General features: G+C 44.2%; 1 protein-coding gene across 2 annotated transcripts in view; it reads right to left on the bottom strand.

Moving 5' to 3' along the window:
• Positions 1-19305, bottom strand: part of LOC140727914 (E3 ubiquitin-protein ligase Midline-1) — a 389541-nt gene that overhangs the window by 127116 nt on the left and 243120 nt on the right. For both annotated transcript variants that reach the window (XM_073045882.1, XM_073045881.1), the window contains exon 2: positions 12572-13287. In XM_073045882.1, coding sequence (XP_072901983.1) covers positions 12572-13231 — 660 coding nt within the window. In that variant the 5' untranslated portion in view covers positions 13232-13287. The remainder of the gene's footprint in view (positions 1-12571; positions 13288-19305) is intronic.

Genomic DNA, 19305 nt, shown 5'->3' with positions numbered 1-19305 from the left:
ATGGCAGGTATTCTTGGGAATAATGCACAAGGTGCAAAATCAGTTCATCCCCCAGAGAAGGAAGGATATGAAGGGGGGAAAGGGGCCACAGTGGTTGACAAAGGAAGTCAGAGATTGCATAGCATTAAAAAAAAAGGTAATATGACAGAGCTAAGGTGAGTGGGAGGACAGATGATTGGGAAGTTTTTAAGGAACAACAGAACTTAACTAAAAAGACAATACGGGGAGAAAAAAATGAGGTACGAACGCAAGCTAGCTAGGAATATAAAGGAAGATAGTAAAAGCTTTTTTTTTTTGGTATGTGAAGAGAAAGAAGATAGTTAAGAACAATGTTGGGCCGAGCCAGCATGGACTTACCAAGGGTAAATCATGCTTGACTAATCTGTTGGAGTTTTTCGAGGATGTAACCAGGAAGTTAGACGGGGGAGATCCAGTGGATGTAGTGTACCTCGATTTTCAGAAGGCATTTGATAAGGTCCCACATAGAAGATTGGTGGGTAAAATCAAAGCTCAGGGCATCGGGGGGAAGGCATTGACATGGATAGAAAACTGGTTGGCAGATAGAAAGCAAAGGATAGCGGTGAATGGGTGTTTCTCGGAATGGCAGGTGGTGACTAGTGGGGTGCCACAGGGCTCGGTATTGGGACCACAGCTGTTTACCATTTACGTTAACAATTTGGATGAAGGCATAGAAAATAACATCCGCAAATTTGCTGATGATACTAAGCTGGGTGGCAGTGTGACATGTGATGAGGATGTTAGGAGAATTCAGGGTGACTTGGATAGGCTGGGTGAATGAGCAGATACTTGGCAGATGGCGTTTAATGTGAATAAGTGTGAGGTTATCCACTTTGGGAGTAAGAACAGGAAGGCAGATTATTATCTGAATGGTGTAGAGTTGGGTAAGGGAGAAATACAAAGAGATCTCGGAGTCCTTGTTCATCAGTCACTGAAGGTGAATGAGCAAGTGCAGCAGGCAGTGAAGAAGGCTAATGGAATGTTGGCCTTTATTACAAAGGGAATTGAGTACAAGAGCAAGGAAATCCTCTTGCATTTGTACAGAGCCCTGGTGAGACCACACCTGGAGTATTGTGTACAGTTTTGGTCTCCAGGGTTAAGGAAGGACATCCTGGCTGTAGAGGAAGTGCAGCGTAGATTCACGAGGTTAATTCCTGGGATGTCTGGACTGTCTTACGCAGAGAGGTTAGAGAGACTGGGCTTGTACATGCTGGAATTAAGGAGATTGAGAGGGGATCTGATCGAAACATATAAGATTATTAAGGGATTGGACAAGATAGAGGCAGGAAATATGTTCCAGATGCTGGGAGAGTCCAGTACCAGAGGGCATGGTTTGAGAATAAGGGGTAGGTCATTTAGGACAGAGTTAAGGAAAAACTTCTTCTCCCAGAGAGTTGTGGGGGTCTGGAATGCACTGCCTCGGAAGGTAGTGCAGGCCAATTCTCTGGATGCTTTCAAGAAGGAGCTAGATAGGTATCTTATGGATAGGGGAATCAAGGGATATGGGGACAAGGCAGGAACCGGGTATTGATAAGGAATTGATCAGCCATGATCTCAAAATGGCGGTGCAGACTCAAAGGGCCGAATGGTCTACTTCTGCACCTATTGTTTATTGTCTATTTAATAAAATTATTCAAAACTATGAAGGGCTTTAGTAGAGTAATTAAGGAGAAATTGTTTCCATTGGTAGTGAGATCAGAAAACACAACATTAATTGACAAAAGTGCCAAAAATCAGATGGAAATCACATTTTATGCAAGCTGCTGTGATTTGGAAACCCTGCCTGAAAGAACAGTTTGAGCAGCTTCAAATGAGAATTAGTTAAATACATGAGAAAAGAACATTTATAAAGTTGGCCAGCTATTTTGAAGACGCAAAATGGGCATGATAGCCAAACAATTATTACCCCACAACAATAAGACTCTTAAACCAGACAGATAACTTCACTTGCCCCATCACTGAACTGTCTCAACCCATGGGCTCACTTCCAAGGACTCTTCATCTCATGTTCTTGTTACTTACTGTTTATTTATTTGTTATTAATAATTATTATTTCTTTCATTTAGTATTTGCACAGTTTGCTGTCATTTGCACACTGGTTGTCTGCCCTGTTGGTACTGTCTTTCATTGATTCTCTTATGGTTATTGTATTTATTGAGCATTGAGAATGCCCACAAGAAAATGAATCTCAGGGTTGTATATGGTGACATACATGTACTTCTGTAGATTCCCAAGGAGGTATTTTGAGGGAATGAGGAGCAAGACTTCGTTTTAGTTTATTTTCTTTACTCGTGGAAACCTCCTGCACCATCTCATGCCTCAACAAGCAAAGCAGAGACAGCTTTTCTAATTGAAGAAATCTTTTCACACTGCCTTTCGGGAAGGCTGTGCTGTGTGTTTTTTTTAAATAGTGGCCACGTGCATTCAGCGACACTGTAGGGTCATGAACTCATCACATTTCTAGTCTATCAAAGCTCCACTCCCGGTGGCCTGTGAACAGATGGTTTTAATGTGCAGATGTCTAGGGGAAGAATAGTGTGGGAAGGGGGGGAGAAAAAAAAAGAGCCACTCCTATGTTGTAACACGTGTATGTGTGTTTATTATGCATCAGAATGAGGTCATTTCCATTTCTATTTTTTTTAAAAAATACAACGCAGCATAGCCCCTTTCAGCCCTTCGAGCCACGATGCCCAGCAAACCCCCGATTTAATCCTGGCCTACTCACAGGACAATTAACAATGACTAATTAACCGACCAACTGGTACATCTTTGAACTGTGGGAGAAAACTGGAGCAACTGGTGAAAACCCATGCAGACACAGGGAGAAAGTACACTCTTTACAGAATTGAACCCATATCATCTCTACAGTAATGCGTTGTGCTAATTACTACACTACCATGCCATCCAACTCCCAGAACCTTACAAGTTTTTTTCAGACCAGTATCAATCCAATTCCCTTCTGAGAGTCCTGACTGACTCAATTTCTACCAACTCTACATACAGTGAGTTCTGTAATCAGAAGTTTTTCCCCATATTCTTCTCTACACTCTGGACAATATTTTCAATCTGTTCCCTGTTCAGGAACCTGTGGCTGAGGGAAAAAGTTCCCCAACATCGTCTCTAATGGGAGCAGATTCCTTCTGTCTCCCTGTCTAAATGAGGTGAGATTTTGAAACGTTGATCAAATCTCCTTTCAGCCTTTGTTTGAAAAGCATAGATCCCAATTTCCCCAGTCTAACCACGCAGCTGAATCAAGCAGCTCTAAGGTCAAGCCTTCATCTTGAAACATTGATTCTTCTAGAGTTAGTGAATTGTGGGCATGCTATGTTGTCACCTGAAGCATGGGGACTCCAGCACATCCTCCGACTGTGTTGGTTGTTGCCCCAAGGATGCATTTAGCTGCATACTCAATGCCTACTTTATTAGGAACCTGCTATACCTAATGAAGTGGCCATTGAGTGTACGTTTGTGGTCTGCTGCCGTAGCCCAATCACCTCAAGGTTCTACATGTACATTCAGAGATGCTCATCTACACACCACTGTTTTAACACGTGGTTATGGGAGTTACTGCCACCTTCCTGTCTGCTTGAACCAGTCCTGCCATTCTCCTGCAACCTCTTCCATTAACAAGGCATTTTCGCCACTCATTGGTTGTTGTTTTTTGTTTTGTTTTTTGCAGCACGCTCTGTAAACTCTAGAGACTGTTGGGTGTGAAAATTCCAGGAGATCAGCAGTTTCTGAGATACTCAAACCACCCCATCTGGCACCAACAATCATTCTACGGTCCAGAGTCACTTAGATCACGATCCTTCCCCATTCTGATGTTTAGTCTGAACAAAAACTGAACCTCTTGATCGTGTCTGCATGCTTTTACATATTGAGTTACTGCCACATGATTGGCTGATTAGGCGCTTACATGAGCAAACACCTGTACAGGTGTACCTAACAAAGTGGCCACTGAGTGCCTGTATCAATGTACATGTGACAAATAAAACTAATGTTTACTGAGTATTTCTATTTTCTGCTTCATTGATAGTACATGATAGGTCAGCATAACATTAACTCCTTGTGTGAAGGCACACAACTTTAAACAGTCTGTTCTTTCTAAGTACCATCCAGTAAAATGTTACTGTAGTTGTGGACCATTGATGTGGCCATGTTCCTCCATGTCCCTGGGAAAGCAGGGTGAGTTCAAGTTCAAGTTGCTTTCATTGTCATTTCGACCATAAACTGCTGGTACAGTACACAGTAAAAACAAAACAACGTTCCTCCAGGACCCTGGTGCTACATGAAACAACACAAAACTACACTAGGCTATGTGAGACAGCACAAAGCTACACTAGACTATGTAAAACAACATAAAAACTGCTCTGGACTACAGACCTGCACAGGACTACGGAAAGTGCACAAAACAGTGCAGGGCAGTACAGTAATTAATATACAAGACAATGGGCACAGTAGAGGACAAATTACAATATAATAATAAATGATGTACATGTCAGTCTACACTCTGAGTATTGAGGAGTCTGATGGCTTGGGGGAAGAAACTGTTGCACAGTCTGGTCGTGAGAGCCCAAATGCTTTGGTACCTTTTGCCAGATGGCAGGAGGGAGAAGGCAACAGGCTGATTACAGGCTACGTTGTGAGTGTTCCTGCAAGCATGGGTCTGTATTACTTGGACTTTATAAGAATTGATAGCTGACCTTACTTGAACGTACAAGATCCTAGAGGGAGATATTAAACTTTTTTCACTACCCAGAGCATCACGAATACGGTTATACAATAAAGACAGGGGTGTATAAAAGTGCCTTCGCTCACAGGATAGTGCATCTCAGGAATTCTCTACTTCTGAGGATGCCAAGGCCCAGATCATTAGCTCTATTAAAGGTGGAGGTAGATAAATATTTCAAAGATAGAAAAATTGAGTGCTATGGGGAACTTCACAGATAAGCAGTATGCCAGCCATGGTCTACTGAATGGTGGGACAGGTCTGAGGAAGCTGTTGTCCAACTCCAGCTCTTGTTTTCTTGTACTCTTGGTCCTTGGCCATCCGTGTCAGGTGCTTTGCCCAAAATCCATGCAACATATGTGCTGAAAGAGATGGAGGATCTGACATTTACAATCACTGGGCACACACCCTCCAGATTTCACCCAGAGTTCACAAGTGCTTCAGTTTCCATGCCCTGTAAACAGCGGCATCCAATCCTCGAGCCCTTGACTCACAAGTTTCCACCCAGTCAATGTCTGGTGCTGGCGAGGAAATGGGCTCTCTCTTTTCTTGCAAAAAGGATGAGCTATGGTCAGACTCCAGGATTACTAAATTTTTCATCACTGCTGTTAGTCAGAACTGAAAATACTTCAATAATGAATTACCATGTACAGGTTTATACACTTTATATAAAAATATACCTCAGCTTCTTAAAAAGCTTTTAGTGCACTCTATCATGGGCAATCTATTCAAACTTACCTGCTGCAGTACCGCATCTGTCACTGGCACACACATTGTTACTTGCTGAGCACAATTATCAATGATTATTTTAAATGCTGAGTAATGTTCATCAAGTTAGCAATGAAGGGAGCAGCCAGTTCCCCCAATGGGAGCACGTGAGCTGGAGCAACACACTGTAGGTTGAAGTTTGCTCCATTGAGCTGACCACACAATTGCAGGCCACCAGTTCTGACCAATACTGAGGGAGAGTGAACTCTTATGGGCGTTTTCCTTTAAATAGGGACTTGTCTTTTCTCCCAAGTGGAAGTACAAGCTGCTGCAGCAATATGTGATCAACATCCGAGGAGGTCTCCTGTTCTATTAGTTCCTCACCCAACAGAACAACATAACTTGTTGTGTCTGTGGGACCCTGCAGTGTGTACGGTGGCTGCTGTGCTTCCTGGCTTACACCGGCGCTGTATCCCATCACCGAATAACAACAACAGCAGCAAAGTAGCCCACCGACAGCACAGGCCACTGGTGTTTCACAGAGGGTGCAGTCCTCTTACACCCGAGACCCACTCAAGCAGTTACAAGAAGAAAGGCATGTGTGAAATGGTCATTAGAAGTAAATACATTCATAATGCGCATATATCATGGAGTAACAGAAGTTGAGACTGACATGACAGCATACGGAGACGAACTTCATCAACAGGCTATAGCACAATATCCCTTCATGTGAGTAAATGCACAACGAATAGCAGATCAATGATACTAAGCATTGCAGGATCCTGCAGCAGTTTAACTCAATCTGATTGCTTACACAGGCACAATCAAGTGGCAAGGATCATCTACCAAAATCTTGCTTTAAAATACAAACTCAAAATAAACCATAAATAGAAGCCTGATCCAGTTTTAGAATCAGAAACCCACAAACCGATCCATTATTAAAGATAGGACCATCAATAATAACCGTCTGGATATAATAATACAGCATTAACAAGCAAGAGCAATTTACTTAATAGATATCGCCATTCCAAACATACTGAAATCAATAAGAGAAGAACACCAGAAATATGCTGAATTAAAAGAGGAAATTGAAAGACTTTGGAACATGAACATTGTCCTGATAGTGATATCTACAAACTTTGTACAATTGGTATCATCCCAAAGGCACTACACAATGGCATTAAGCAATTAGAGCTACACAGTAATATCTGTGTTAATCTTCAGAAAGCCACAATACTAAACAGCACTAGAATAATCAAAAAGTTCCTAGCAATTGAGAAATGAGTGTGCTTGGCTAGGCCCATACCTCAGGATTTACCAGCTTGAGCTGAGAAATAATACATCATAATAATACCAACTTATTTAAAGAGCACTTTTTATACAAACAATGTTGTTCAAAGTACTTTACAATGGGATAAAGTGCAAACATGAAAATAAAAGATAAAAAGATGTTCATTAAAACTAGCAAAAAAGTTAATTCCAAGGAAGGTTAAATGAATAGATTTTGAGTTGGTGTTTAAAAGTGCAACTGAGTCTGCATCCCTTATGGTTTAGGTATCGTGTTCTGTTGTTTAGGAGTGTCGTTCAAAAAAGCTGACCTTTTTATCCTTAGAGGGAGACCGGCAGGATTATTAAATGAAAATGATTCTGTGATGTACTCCAGTCCCAGGCCATTGAGAACTTAAAAACAAGTAACAGAACTTTAAAATCAATTCTAAAAGATTTGGGAAGTCAACGCAGAGTAGTTAGGACGGGACTGATACGCTCACTCAACTTGGTTTTAGTTAAAAGTCTAGTAGTGATGCTCCGAATGAGTTGAAGTTTTCAATAAATTGCTCTGGCAGGCCAATAAAAAGTGTATTACAATAATCTAGTCTAATTGGTATAAAAGAATGAATGAGTTTTTCAGCATTATTACATGACAGAAATGGACATAACTTTGCAATGTTTCTTAAGTGTAGAAATGTTGTTCTTGTCACTTTCATTATGTGGGATTTAAATTTCAATCTGAATCAAGAGTAACAGACAGATCTGTTACTTCTGATTTTACAAGGGGAGTCAAGTTCCCAAATTTATCTCTTTCGGCTTTGGGATCAACCAAAAGTGTTTCAGTTTTATCTTCATTTAGTTTTAGGAAATTGCTGCTCATCCATTTGTTTATTGCAGTCACACCAGAAGTCAGAGAAGATAGGGTGTTACCATCATCAGGCACAACAGAGATATACAATTGTGCGTCATGTGCATAACTGGGGAAATCGAGTTTATACTTTTAATGATGTCTCCTAAGGGGTGCATCCATAATGAGAAGAGTATGAGACCAGGACAGCTTCCCTGAGCAACACCAAAATGTGCATCATATGTCTTAGAAAATCAGTCTCTAAGACTGAGAAAAAAATTCTCTAAGACACACGAGTGAAACCAATTAAGGACGCTACCAAGAGGCCAACCCAGCTCTCAAAGTGACCTAGGAGAATGTTGCGGTCAACTGTACCGACGGCAGAACCCAGACCAAGGAGAGTTAGACAAACCTTTTTTGGCATCAGTGCTGCACCTCTGGTCACTAACAATCTTGGTAAGGGCTGTGTCTGTGCTGTGGTTTGCTCTGAAACTTTTCTAGCAATGCACACAAAATGCTGGAGGAACTCAGCAGGCCAGGCAGCATCTATTGCCAGATTGATTCCTGGGATGGCAGGACTTTCATATGAAGAAAGACTGGATCGACTAGGCTTATACTCACTGGAATTTAGAAGGTTGAGGGGGAATCTTATTGAAACGTACAAAATTCTAAAGGGATTGGACAGGCTAGATGCAGGAAGATTGTTTCCGATGTTGGGGAAGTCCAGAACGAGGGGTCACAGTTTAAGGATAAAGGGGAAGCCTTTTAGGACCGAGATGAGGAGAAACTTCTTCACACAGAGAGTGGTGAATCTGTGGAATTCTCTGCCACAGGAAACAGTTGAGTTCATTGGCTGTATTTAAGAGGAAGTTAGATATGGCTCTTGTGGCTAAAGGGATCAGGGGGTATGGAGAGAAAGCAGGTACAGGGTTCTGAATTGGATGATCAGCCATGATCATACTGAATGGCGGTGCAGGCTCGAAGGGCTATTTTCTATGTTTCTATGGACCTGACCTGCTGAGCTCCTCTGGCAGTTTTTGTGCTCCTCTGTTTCTATTCATTGCTGTGTGCATTTGCACTTTTGAATGGTCTTAAATACATACATCTTGCATGTGTAACTTTGACTGCTTTTCTGCCCACAGATGCTTCAGGACAGACTGACTGTCCAGCGTTTGCTTTTTCTGAACAAAGCCCATTTGAAAGAAACTGAAGGAAGATGGCAAACACAGAAATGTGACAGTGGTTGCAAAAATAGGGAGAAGCAAAGTCACTGCTGAAAGATTTGAGGGCGAGAGGGAAGAATAAGCTTAGAGGATGTGGGAAAGAATAATGGAGAGGTAGGAGTAAGAGAAAGACATAATGGCACAAAAGAAAGCCAATCGGTCCACAAGGTCCATGCCTTGCAGCTAGGGGAGCTATTTTGTTTGTCCCATTCCCACTCTGCAACTTGTACATGCTTTATGAAGTTTATAAACTTTATAAAGTTTTTAAGTTTTGATTCTGATGCTGAAATATGTTTTACAGGAGCAAATTCACCTTCCAGTTACCTATGGGGTGTGGGTGCCACTGGCAGATCACCATTTATGCTCTATCAGTCGCTGCTCATTGGGCTATTTAGGGAGCAACTTTGGGACTGGACTCACATATAGACCAGATCTATTGAACCAGAAAGACTTTAGCCACAATAGTCCTTGGCCACTGTGACTGAAATCTATTTCATAATCACTGATTTATTAAATGTGAGGTTAAATTCCCCAATTGTGATGTTGGGGCTTGTCTCATGACCTCCAAATAACAACTCAGGCCTCTGGTTGCTAATGGCAAAGCTACAACACAAGGTTACAGAGGGCAAGAGCACAAGTGTGAAGCAGAGGGCAATAAGCATTATAGTGGAAAAGAAGTGGAAGAGGGAAAGTACGGAAAGAAAGATGAAATCAGGAAAAGGAGGGTGGGAAAGAAAGACAGGGAAGTGAACGAACTAGGCACAGGGCTAGATCTGGATATGCTGTTCATTATCAGGATATGTGCAAGTCTGGCATTCATTGACCACTCTTGGATGCTCACGAGATGAGGAGCCTGCCTCTAGAGCCGATGCTATCAGCAAGGGATTTTCTTTGGGAGCAGTTTAGCCCAATTTGCTATACTACTTCATGGGTTATTAAGAGTCTGGCACTGCACACAAGCCTGTCTGGGTGCAACTGGCAAAGGAGAATCAGGTGGGTAGCTGCTTCATTAGCATCCTCTCGCCATGACGACCCAAACCCTGAGCAAGAAAAGCAATCACAAAGGAAGAGTGCGCATGGACAAAGGGTTTTATTAATATTAAGAAAATCTAGGGATATTTGGGTCCGTGCAGGAAAATGGAGCTGAGTTAAGAGGTCAGCTATACTCTTATTGAGGGGTGGAGCAGGCACAAGGGGCTTAATGACAAGTTTCCACTTCTGCTGACATTCCTATGTGGCATTGATCATATCTATGGGCATCTTGCTGGCCGAAGCAGAGTACCATAAAAAGACTTTTTCTTGTAAAGTGATGCCAATGCAGTTCCCCAAAAGCAAGACGGGGAAGTAGAATGGGTGACTGCAGACTGGTTTACTTCTCTCTGCCGAGCTTCCTGCTAGACGTGATGGCAAGGAATTGTTACGGACTCAGTCACAGGGCTCAGGGATTACAGGACGAAGTATAGGTTGTAACAAAGGGGAACGTGGGAGAGACCCCATCACCCAGAGAATGTAGCATCTATCACCAAAGAGAGCAGCGAGGCAAAACTGAATTAATGAGAAAGGAAAGCTGGATAAACATAAGAGCCTAAAGTTGTGATGACAGCGAGATGAAGGGTAGGTTGCCAACTCTTGTTGAATATTTTACAGGAGGTCTGATAATAATATGTCTTGTCTCAGTAACACATGATCGGAAGCTTGCATGATTCAGTCTCCAGCTCTCATTTTGAACGTTCCTTCCACGCACCCACCCCCTTATCCAGCCCTTGTTCTTCAGTGAGTTTCCAGAATCACAACACACAGACTGAAAAAAAATCCCAAAGAAATAACTGAACCACAAGGCCCAATGGTCATCAGTTCCCAACACTTTCCAAAACAGTGAGGATTCACAAGATCGGGATGCAAGGCTCCCAACAGACGGCCAATTACTGAAACCCCTGAACACCCCAACAGCTTCATCAACAAGCCAGCCACTGAATCCACGAGTAGCCAAGGGACGAGTCCATCCACAAGCCATTACCAAGACCAAGAACATGCTTCCACATCCATGAGGTTGAGATAAATGCTCCTCAACCATCAGCTGGGCCCATTCTCCGTGTATTTGGGCTGGTGTAAGGATGGAAGTGGTTTGCTGCCTCCTGCAGTGTGACCTAGAGCTTCTTGTAATTGCATGAAAACCAAAAGGAAATTCGAGGAGGTGCTCATTCATTGTTAGTCTGTCTGGATAGGTAGCAGAGCTGACAGGGTGTGCCATGCACCTTTCTGCAGAGTTTCCAGTCAGAGATGAGTGGAACCTTGACAAGATGGATGAGAGGAAGCACGTGTGGAACGTAAACACAGGGACAACTCATCAGTGGGTGTTACAATGCAGGACGTGAATACATGTGGTCAATCTCTCTACCCACCCACCACCTCCACTGGAGATCACAATCAGTAATCCCATGCACTACGGACTGGGCAAGAAATGATGGCCCTGTTGGTGACACCCTCACCCAACCCTCAATCAACAGCAGGGGATCACTCCCTGTGGCCCAGGACACACGGAGTTACAACATCACGGTCAAGTAAGCTCCGCGATGCCTCATCTTCCTCAGGAGGCTAAAGAAATGCAGTGTATCCCCGTTGACCAGAACCAATTTTTACTGATACGCCAAGGACAGCATCCTATCTGGATGCATGATGGCGTGGTACAGCAGCTCCTCAGCCGGAGACTCTAAGAAGCTGCTAAGTTGTGGACTCAGCTCAGCACATCACGGAAAACAGCCCCTGGTCCATTATCACTGTTTCTACATCTCACAGCCTCAGTCAGTAAAATCAAAGACCCCTCCCTCCCCAGCCAACCTCTTCTCACCTCTGCAATCCGGCAGACGATATAAAAAGCCCGAAAGCATGTACCACCACACTCAAGGACAGCTTCTACCCTGCTGTTAGAAGATTACCAAATGGTTCCCTGTGGACACTTGACCTCACAATCGACCTCGTTAAGAGCTTGCACCTTATGTTTGACCTGCTTTGCATGTCTGTTACATTTTACTCTTCACCCGTTATGGCTTTACCTTGTACAACATCCAGGCGTAATGAATTGCTCCGTATGCACAGTATGCACGACAAGCCTTTCACTGCATCTCAGTACCTGTGACAATAATAAAGCAATTCCGATCGTCGTCAGAAAGGTGGTACCCGGCTCTTGCAAGGTGGAGGGCAGAGAGCACCAGGACTGATTGACCAGTGAGTCACATAGTACAAAAGTAAATGTTCTGAACTAGAATACGTGCATAACGAGTCAACTAACTGCTAAATCCTGTCTTTTTTGTAAGGTAGGTTTGTGGCAATATCACTGATTTTAAAATAATACACGGGGTGGGGGGGGATATTTTTGTTGTCGATCCCACTACTTGCAAATGAAGAATATCCGTGTCTCAATTATCACAACATATTTCTGGCTCTAATCCAGTGTTAATGTGCTGTGAAAGGGCGGAATAAAATGGACCAAATATTATCAACTAAGCCATCTTTAAGTCTGCCTCACTCGTGGTTTTTGCTGCAGGTCTTTGATTACTGAAGGAAACATCTTTGCATTAGTCAGAGGTGCGCGCTACACGTCGAACCTGTGCTTGTGTGAAGCTTGCTGCCTCCACGGGCATTTGGCCGCACAACAACATCAGACTGCATTGATAGAGCGCCTCTAACACGCTGCAGTCTCAAACAGATTAAGATGACGTTTGACACATCCCAGCTCGTAAGATGGGATGCCCAGAGGGCAGGCCACGTGTAACGTACCTTAATCTTGTCGAACCGGTCAGCCAGTGCTGCCACTTGGTGGTCTCGATGACGTCCCACCAGTTTGCAGAGGGCACAGATCAGCTGCTCGTCTGTCACGCAGTACATGTTGACCTTCTCGCTCTCGTGCTCCAGGCACATGAGGCCACGGAGGTGGGAGTCTGGGACGGGCTCGATGAGGCGGTGCCCAGTAAAGGGCTTCTTGCTGGGGTGCGTGGCCTTCAGACAGCCATCGCAGTAGGAGACCTCGCAGGTTACGCAGGTCTTCACCGCGGCTCGCGGTGGGTCCTGCTCACAGAACTGGCAGGGGACGCACTCGGCCGTCGTCATGGTGCTGCCGTCGAGGGCCTGCTCCCGGCGGCTCTCGCCCGGCGAGTTGGGCCTGCTCACTGAGGCCTTCTGGAAGCGGTCGATGATGTTCTGCAGGGTAACGTTTCGCTTCAGACCCTCTAAGCCGCGGTGGTTGAGGGCGATGACATAGCGGCAGGTCGGGCACTGGAAGGCGGCGATGGATTCCACACTTTCGTTAGATGCGCAGTGAGAAACCAGGATGCGGTGGGCACAGCTGAAGCAGAGGCTGTGGGCACAGGGCAAAAGCAGCGGATCGTCGAAGAGCTCCAAACAGATAGGGCAGGTTAGTTCCGACTCCAGTGTTTCCATCTTCAGGCAAAGCAATCCGGTGTCGTCAGCAAAATCCAGGGAGGCTGGAGAGCTATCTGAAAAGACAACACAGGATTTGATTAGATGGCGCATGGTGGGGGGGGGGGGGGGGCTCAGCTGAGGGAGGTTGTTGACTTACGCTGGAGCAGTGACCTGTCATTCCCAGTCATCTCCTACCCGCTGTTCAGACCTGGCCACAGATACCGGGCAAGCACCCGTGCTCACGGAACGGAGGGGGGGAAGTGAGCCTCCCTGTGCGGCCGCGATCTCAGAGTCCGGTGCAGCGCCGAAGAGCCGGCCGCCTGACAGCCCTTGCCTCGCATTCCTGTCGGGGTTAGTACCGTAGCGCGAGGAGACAGCCCAGCGAGGTGGAAGCTGCCCGACTCCTCGGCACGGTGACAGAGCAGATCCCATTCACCCCTCCCCCCCGCCATCCCACCAGATGCACAGCTGCACACGCTCACCGCTCCCCGTCCCCTCGCCATTCCTCTTGACCTTCCCCAAAATCAAACGCTGCCCTGCACCTGGGGCATTCTCATAGGTTTGTTAGCGAGCAGGAGATGGCTGCCTGAAAAAAAATCAAATCTATTCGCGTCCGTCCCAGCTGGCTGGGAGCTTCATTAATTACAAGTGATTAGCTTTAATTCTGCAAACACAGTTGGCAAGAGTTTATTGAGGGGAAACATGACAACTTGAAGGCGAACCAACTTTTCAAAACAGTACTTGACAAGCATCTATTATTCCAACGAAAGCAGTCAACACTAACTAATATGAAGGTATGAAAGCAACTCGTGGGTTTAAAGGGTCACAGCATTCATCAAAATCAGCATGGGGTCAGGGATGAGGGAGGGAGGTGGGCGACAGGACAACTGTGAGTGACAACTGCTAGTCAGAGTTTTTAGTTCTACTGACCCTTCAGCTCATGGACATTATCAGCACAGTAGCAAATCCTCGATCAGTGCTGCCATTCAGTCAAACTCTCTTGCTCATCCAGGAGTTACGGTGAAACTGACAACGAAGGTGAGTTTTAGATGGAGTCCAGCTTAATCAGTGGTTAATCCAACTGAAGTCCTGTAAAGCTCCTTGAGATACTAATCTGGAGATTCTATTTAATCTCTGACACTGAAGCATGCACACTGCACTGGAATATTGGCCTGGTCTTCGTGCTCAATCTCTGTTTGGGGACTGGGATTACATTCACAAACTTCCTAACACCTCAAGTGATTAAAAAAATGTTAGATTACTGTAGGATTAGTGTAAATGGTAATTGATGGTCAGTGGAGCAAAGTGTTTCTATTCTATATCTCTTCTTGTCTTTAAAGAACTGATTAATCTGTGATGAGCTGCCATAAACCCCTCCCTCATTTCCAAGGGTTGAACAGTCAACGCTGACCGCCACTACTTATGATGCTGGCTACCAGTCTTTCCAGCAATCCCAATAACAGCTGTCCAAACGATCCTGTGATGCTGCTCACAACTTAAAGCAGGCCCATCTGCAACATTTGGCAAATCTGCAACACCTCCAGTGTTCCCACGTGCCCAGGAGGGAGACCCTCCCTGGCTCCATCGCGGCTGAGGCAGGATTTCTCTGGAGATAAGGCTGAGCTCTGACAATAACTTGCATTCATAATTAACCCTCACCTTTTAGCAGCACTCTGAATAAAAGCGGGGGTGGATCACTCTTTGAAAGAGTTAAAGACAAAGGGCTGTAGGGATCTATCTCAGATAAGGAGTAGAGGTTGAGGGTACAACAGTTGCGATCGTACTGATGGGCAGGACGGGCTAGAGGGGCCGAGTTTCCAACTCCTGCACCGGCTTCCTTGTGTTCTCACTTGCTCCTTTCATTCGGGTCACAGCTGGCCCCCACCCCAATCCCTTTAGTCGGCTTTGCTCCACGTCCATATTGTCCCTGCCCCACAGAGAACGGTCAAACTTGGGACCACCAACTGGCCTGCACCATCCACTGCCTTTCAGGGAAAGGATTCCTGATGGCTAATGCATTTTGACTACAAGCAAAGTCTTCACATGTTTTGAAAGTCTGTGAATATGTCAGATTAATTATGGATGGCTGACTTACTCTCCAGAGCTAAGTAAAAACATGAGGATTTGAATGTGATTTATCCAAACTCTGATCTTTCATCTTACAGAAGATACAAAAGCTTGAAAACACGTCCCACCAGGCTCAAGGAGAGCTTCTATCAACAACTAGGCGGCCATTGAACACAACTCGTGTGACAGAAATGAACTTTTGACCTCACAATCTAACTCATCATCTGCCTTGCCTTTCTGCATTGCAGAGTCTCTGTAACTGTAACACTATATGCTGTTATTACTTATCCCTCTGTTGTGAAATGATGTCATGCAAAACAAAGTTTGTCACTGTACATTGGTACAGACAACAAAAATAAACCAAGCCCCATTACTAATTACTTAACACCTCCGTGCTTGTTAACCTCATCTCAGCAGCCTGCCCTCTACTCCTCAGAAAGCTCAGCATTCTTCTTAGGATTTATCTCAACTTCCTTCCAACTCAGGCCTCATCCTACCTCCTGTACACCAATGGCAGCTACGTTTTCAGCTGCCATCCTCTCTACTCCATAAAGTCAACATCCTTAACCAAAGTTTCCACCATTTCTTTCCTCTCATAAACATTTATGAGGCTTTGCTTGTTCAACTAAGGTCCTGTAAAGCTCCATGGGATACTAAAGATGCTGCATAAATATGAATTGTTGTTTGAACTGAAATACCTTCTGCCCAAAACAAAACCCCATTGATGCCTCGATGAGAAGAAATATTTTTGATATATGTAAAATACCATGCCAATTTCTCAAGACAATGAAATGATTTACGTGTGGACCCATGGTGAGTCATTAGTTGGTTCCTTGCGGGAGAATTTTCTGACCCATTCTCTTATTGTTCAATGTGTTCTATGTGTATATACAACATCAGTTTAAATAAGGGCCCAAGACACAGCAAATTACCCCTGCACAAATCCGTTATGTTCCAGGCAACAGCAATGCTGCGGGCTTGCTGTTCGCTGCTGTGATCTTTATTAAAGCTGACACAAGCCATTAACTGCCCCTTTTCACAAAGGGTAATGAATGATTGACTGGGTTAAACATTGCAGGCATTTGGTAGACCCTTGTCCAGGGAGATGTGTTATAGCATATTCACACTTTCACAAGCCACTGAGTTTCCAAGAGCACAACAATTGAATTTTAAAATGTTACACTACACCCAGTACTGCATTCTGAAGTCATCCGAGTTGTATCTGAAGCCACAATTAATAGGCTTCCCCACCCTTCAAAAGGAAATAATTAATTCCCTTGACCTTAATACCAGCAACACAGGAGCATTCAAAGAGGTATCCTCTCAAAATAAATAATCTTTGAAGAGATTTTGCATTTGACTATAAAAGATGCTGGAGATGAGAGAAAGGGGCAGCTGGAGGCAACAGATCATGTGATCAAATCTCTGCGAAAGCGAGCAACCGAGGCTGGCAAGCCCTTAGCAGCCCCCGATGGAGAGCCTGCAATGTGACATCAGAATCTCCTAAACCAAGTAAATTAAGAGATCATCTCAGCAGCTTAAAAGCGGACTGCCTGATCTGCACGAGGCTTTTCAAACTAAGAGAAATAATCTTAAGGCAGGGAGTGGGGGGAACAAAGGGGCTAAAGTGTCAAGTGCAGAGATTTTGTTAGACCAGAACAATATTACATAAGAAGAACAAGGACATTAGAAGGATGAATCTGAAGGGAAACTTCTCTTAACACACACGCGCACGCACATACACACGACTGCAAACAGAAAAGAACACGTGCACAGAATTAAGAATTTTGAAAAAAGGTACACACACGTTATCTCATGAATGGTAGGAGAAACAGAACAACCTGCGATATGCTTCATGAGAGAACCAAACATGCTATAATCTGTTTATTCAGAGGATGCAAGTGCATCTGGCAAGATTGCACTTTACTTTGCCCCCTAGTTACAGGAAGACTGGTAAGCAAGTCCCCTGTTACCTGTGTGAGGAAGTACTGGTCCATGGTCAGAAATCACTGCGAGGTGAGGGAGATGTTATGGGATAACTCAGAGAAATAGAAAGATGCTTACAAGGCAGGCGGAGTGAAATTATAAAAGAGGTAGGGAATGAAGCAGATAGAAAATGGAAGCCTGGCCCATGGTCAGTGATGGTCCTCTTGGCCCTGTGACAGAAGATTGAGATTTTTTGTTATGGATTTCAGCATTGGGATTTTATCTCCCAATAAAATATGAAACATAAACCCTGCCCCTCTCTCTTAACTTGATGTCAAAGACCCTGAACCACAGTTTGAACAACAGCAAGGTGAATCAGAATCAGGTTTATTATCACCGGCATATGTCATGAAATTTGTTAACTTAGCAGCAACAGTTCAATGCAATACATAATATAGAAGTAAAATAAATAACTCAATTACAATGTATGTGTATTGAACAGATTAAAAATCATTCAAAAACAGAAATAACATATATTAAAAAAGTGAGCTAGTGTTCACGGGTTCAATGTGCATTTAGGAATCAGGTGGCAGAGGGGAAGAAGCTGTTCCTGAATTGCTGAATGTGTGCCTTCAGGATTCTGTACCTCCTACCTGATGGTAACAGTGAGAAAAAGGGAAGCCCTGGGTGCTGGAAGTCGTTAATAATGGACGCTGCCTTTCTGAGACATTGCTCCCTGAAGATATCCTGGGTACTTTGTAGGCTAGTACCCAAGATGGAGCTGACTAGATTTACAACCCTCTGCAGCTTCTTTCGGTCCTGTGCAGTAGCCCCCCCCACCCATACCAGACAGAGATGCAGCCTGTCAGAATGCTCTCCATGGTACATCTATAGAAGTTTTTGAACATTTTTATTGACATGCCAAATCTCTTCAAACTCCTAATGAAGTATAGTTGCTGTCTTGCCTTCTTTATAGCTGCATCGATATGTTGGGATCAGGTTAGGTCCTCAGAGATCTTGACACCCAGGAACTTGAAATTGCTCACTCTCTCCACTTCTGATTCCTCAATGAGGATAGGTATGTGTTCCTTCATCTTACCCTTCCTGAGTCCACAATCAGCTCTTTCATCTTACTCACATCAAATACCAGGTTGTTGCTGCAGCACTATTCCATTAGTTGGCATATCTCACTCCTGTATGCTCTCTCATCTCCATCGGAGACTGTACCAACGACTGTATTGTAGGCATTGTGAGAGATCCAGAGCTGATGAACAGAGCCAGTTAGTCTTCCATGCGAGTGTCCAGAGCCCCAGGAGCTGACAGATCAGCCGCATGTTATAGTCACAGTGACATGCTGCATGGGAACCGCCTTCAGCCTCTGAATCCACACCGACCATCAAGATCCCATTTACACAAAGCCTACACGGATCCCCTTTTAATCTACATCCCATCAATTCCCCACAGATCCCACCATTAACCTGCAGACGAGAGCAAGTTACAGCTGCCAATTAACTATTTTTGGAATGTAGATGGAAACCAGAACACTGGGAGTGCTGGAAGCCCATGCAGTGACAAACACCACCAAAGCTCACAATCAAACTCCGATCACTGGACGTATGAGGCGGCCGGTTTTGTAGTTGTATCATTGTGCTGCCACAGCTTCTGCCCCCATCTCTCCCACTCTCGTCCCCACCCCAAGTACCTGCTGTTATTTTTGCCTTACCAATAGGATGTCAGAGCACCCACCACCAGCACACTATACCTCAGAGAAATACTGACCTACATAGCTCTAAAGATATTGTGCAATAATAGTGATATAAAGTGAAATTGGAGAGCTGATGTGATAAATATTCACTTCTAGGCCGGTAGGCCTCTTGCTTGTATTTTTAGCTAAGTTTGCTTTTTAAACAGCAGCTGCCATTTGTAAGGTAATAAACAGTTGTAAGCAGACTTTCAACTATATTGCTTTGTTTAACTTCTGGTCGTAAATAGAAGTCAGTCTTCAGTTCTTAAAATGTAAATGAAAACTAACAGAAGTTTAAAAAATGAGCATTCTTTATAGAACAACTTTGCAAATAGGCTTTTGTACATTGAAGCCA

This window comes from Hemitrygon akajei, chromosome 5, assembly GCF_048418815.1.
Source record: "Hemitrygon akajei chromosome 5, sHemAka1.3, whole genome shotgun sequence".
In the NCBI taxonomy this organism is placed as follows: Eukaryota; Metazoa; Chordata; class Chondrichthyes; order Myliobatiformes; family Dasyatidae; genus Hemitrygon; species Hemitrygon akajei.
This window is presented reverse-complemented; position numbering and strand designations above follow the sequence as displayed.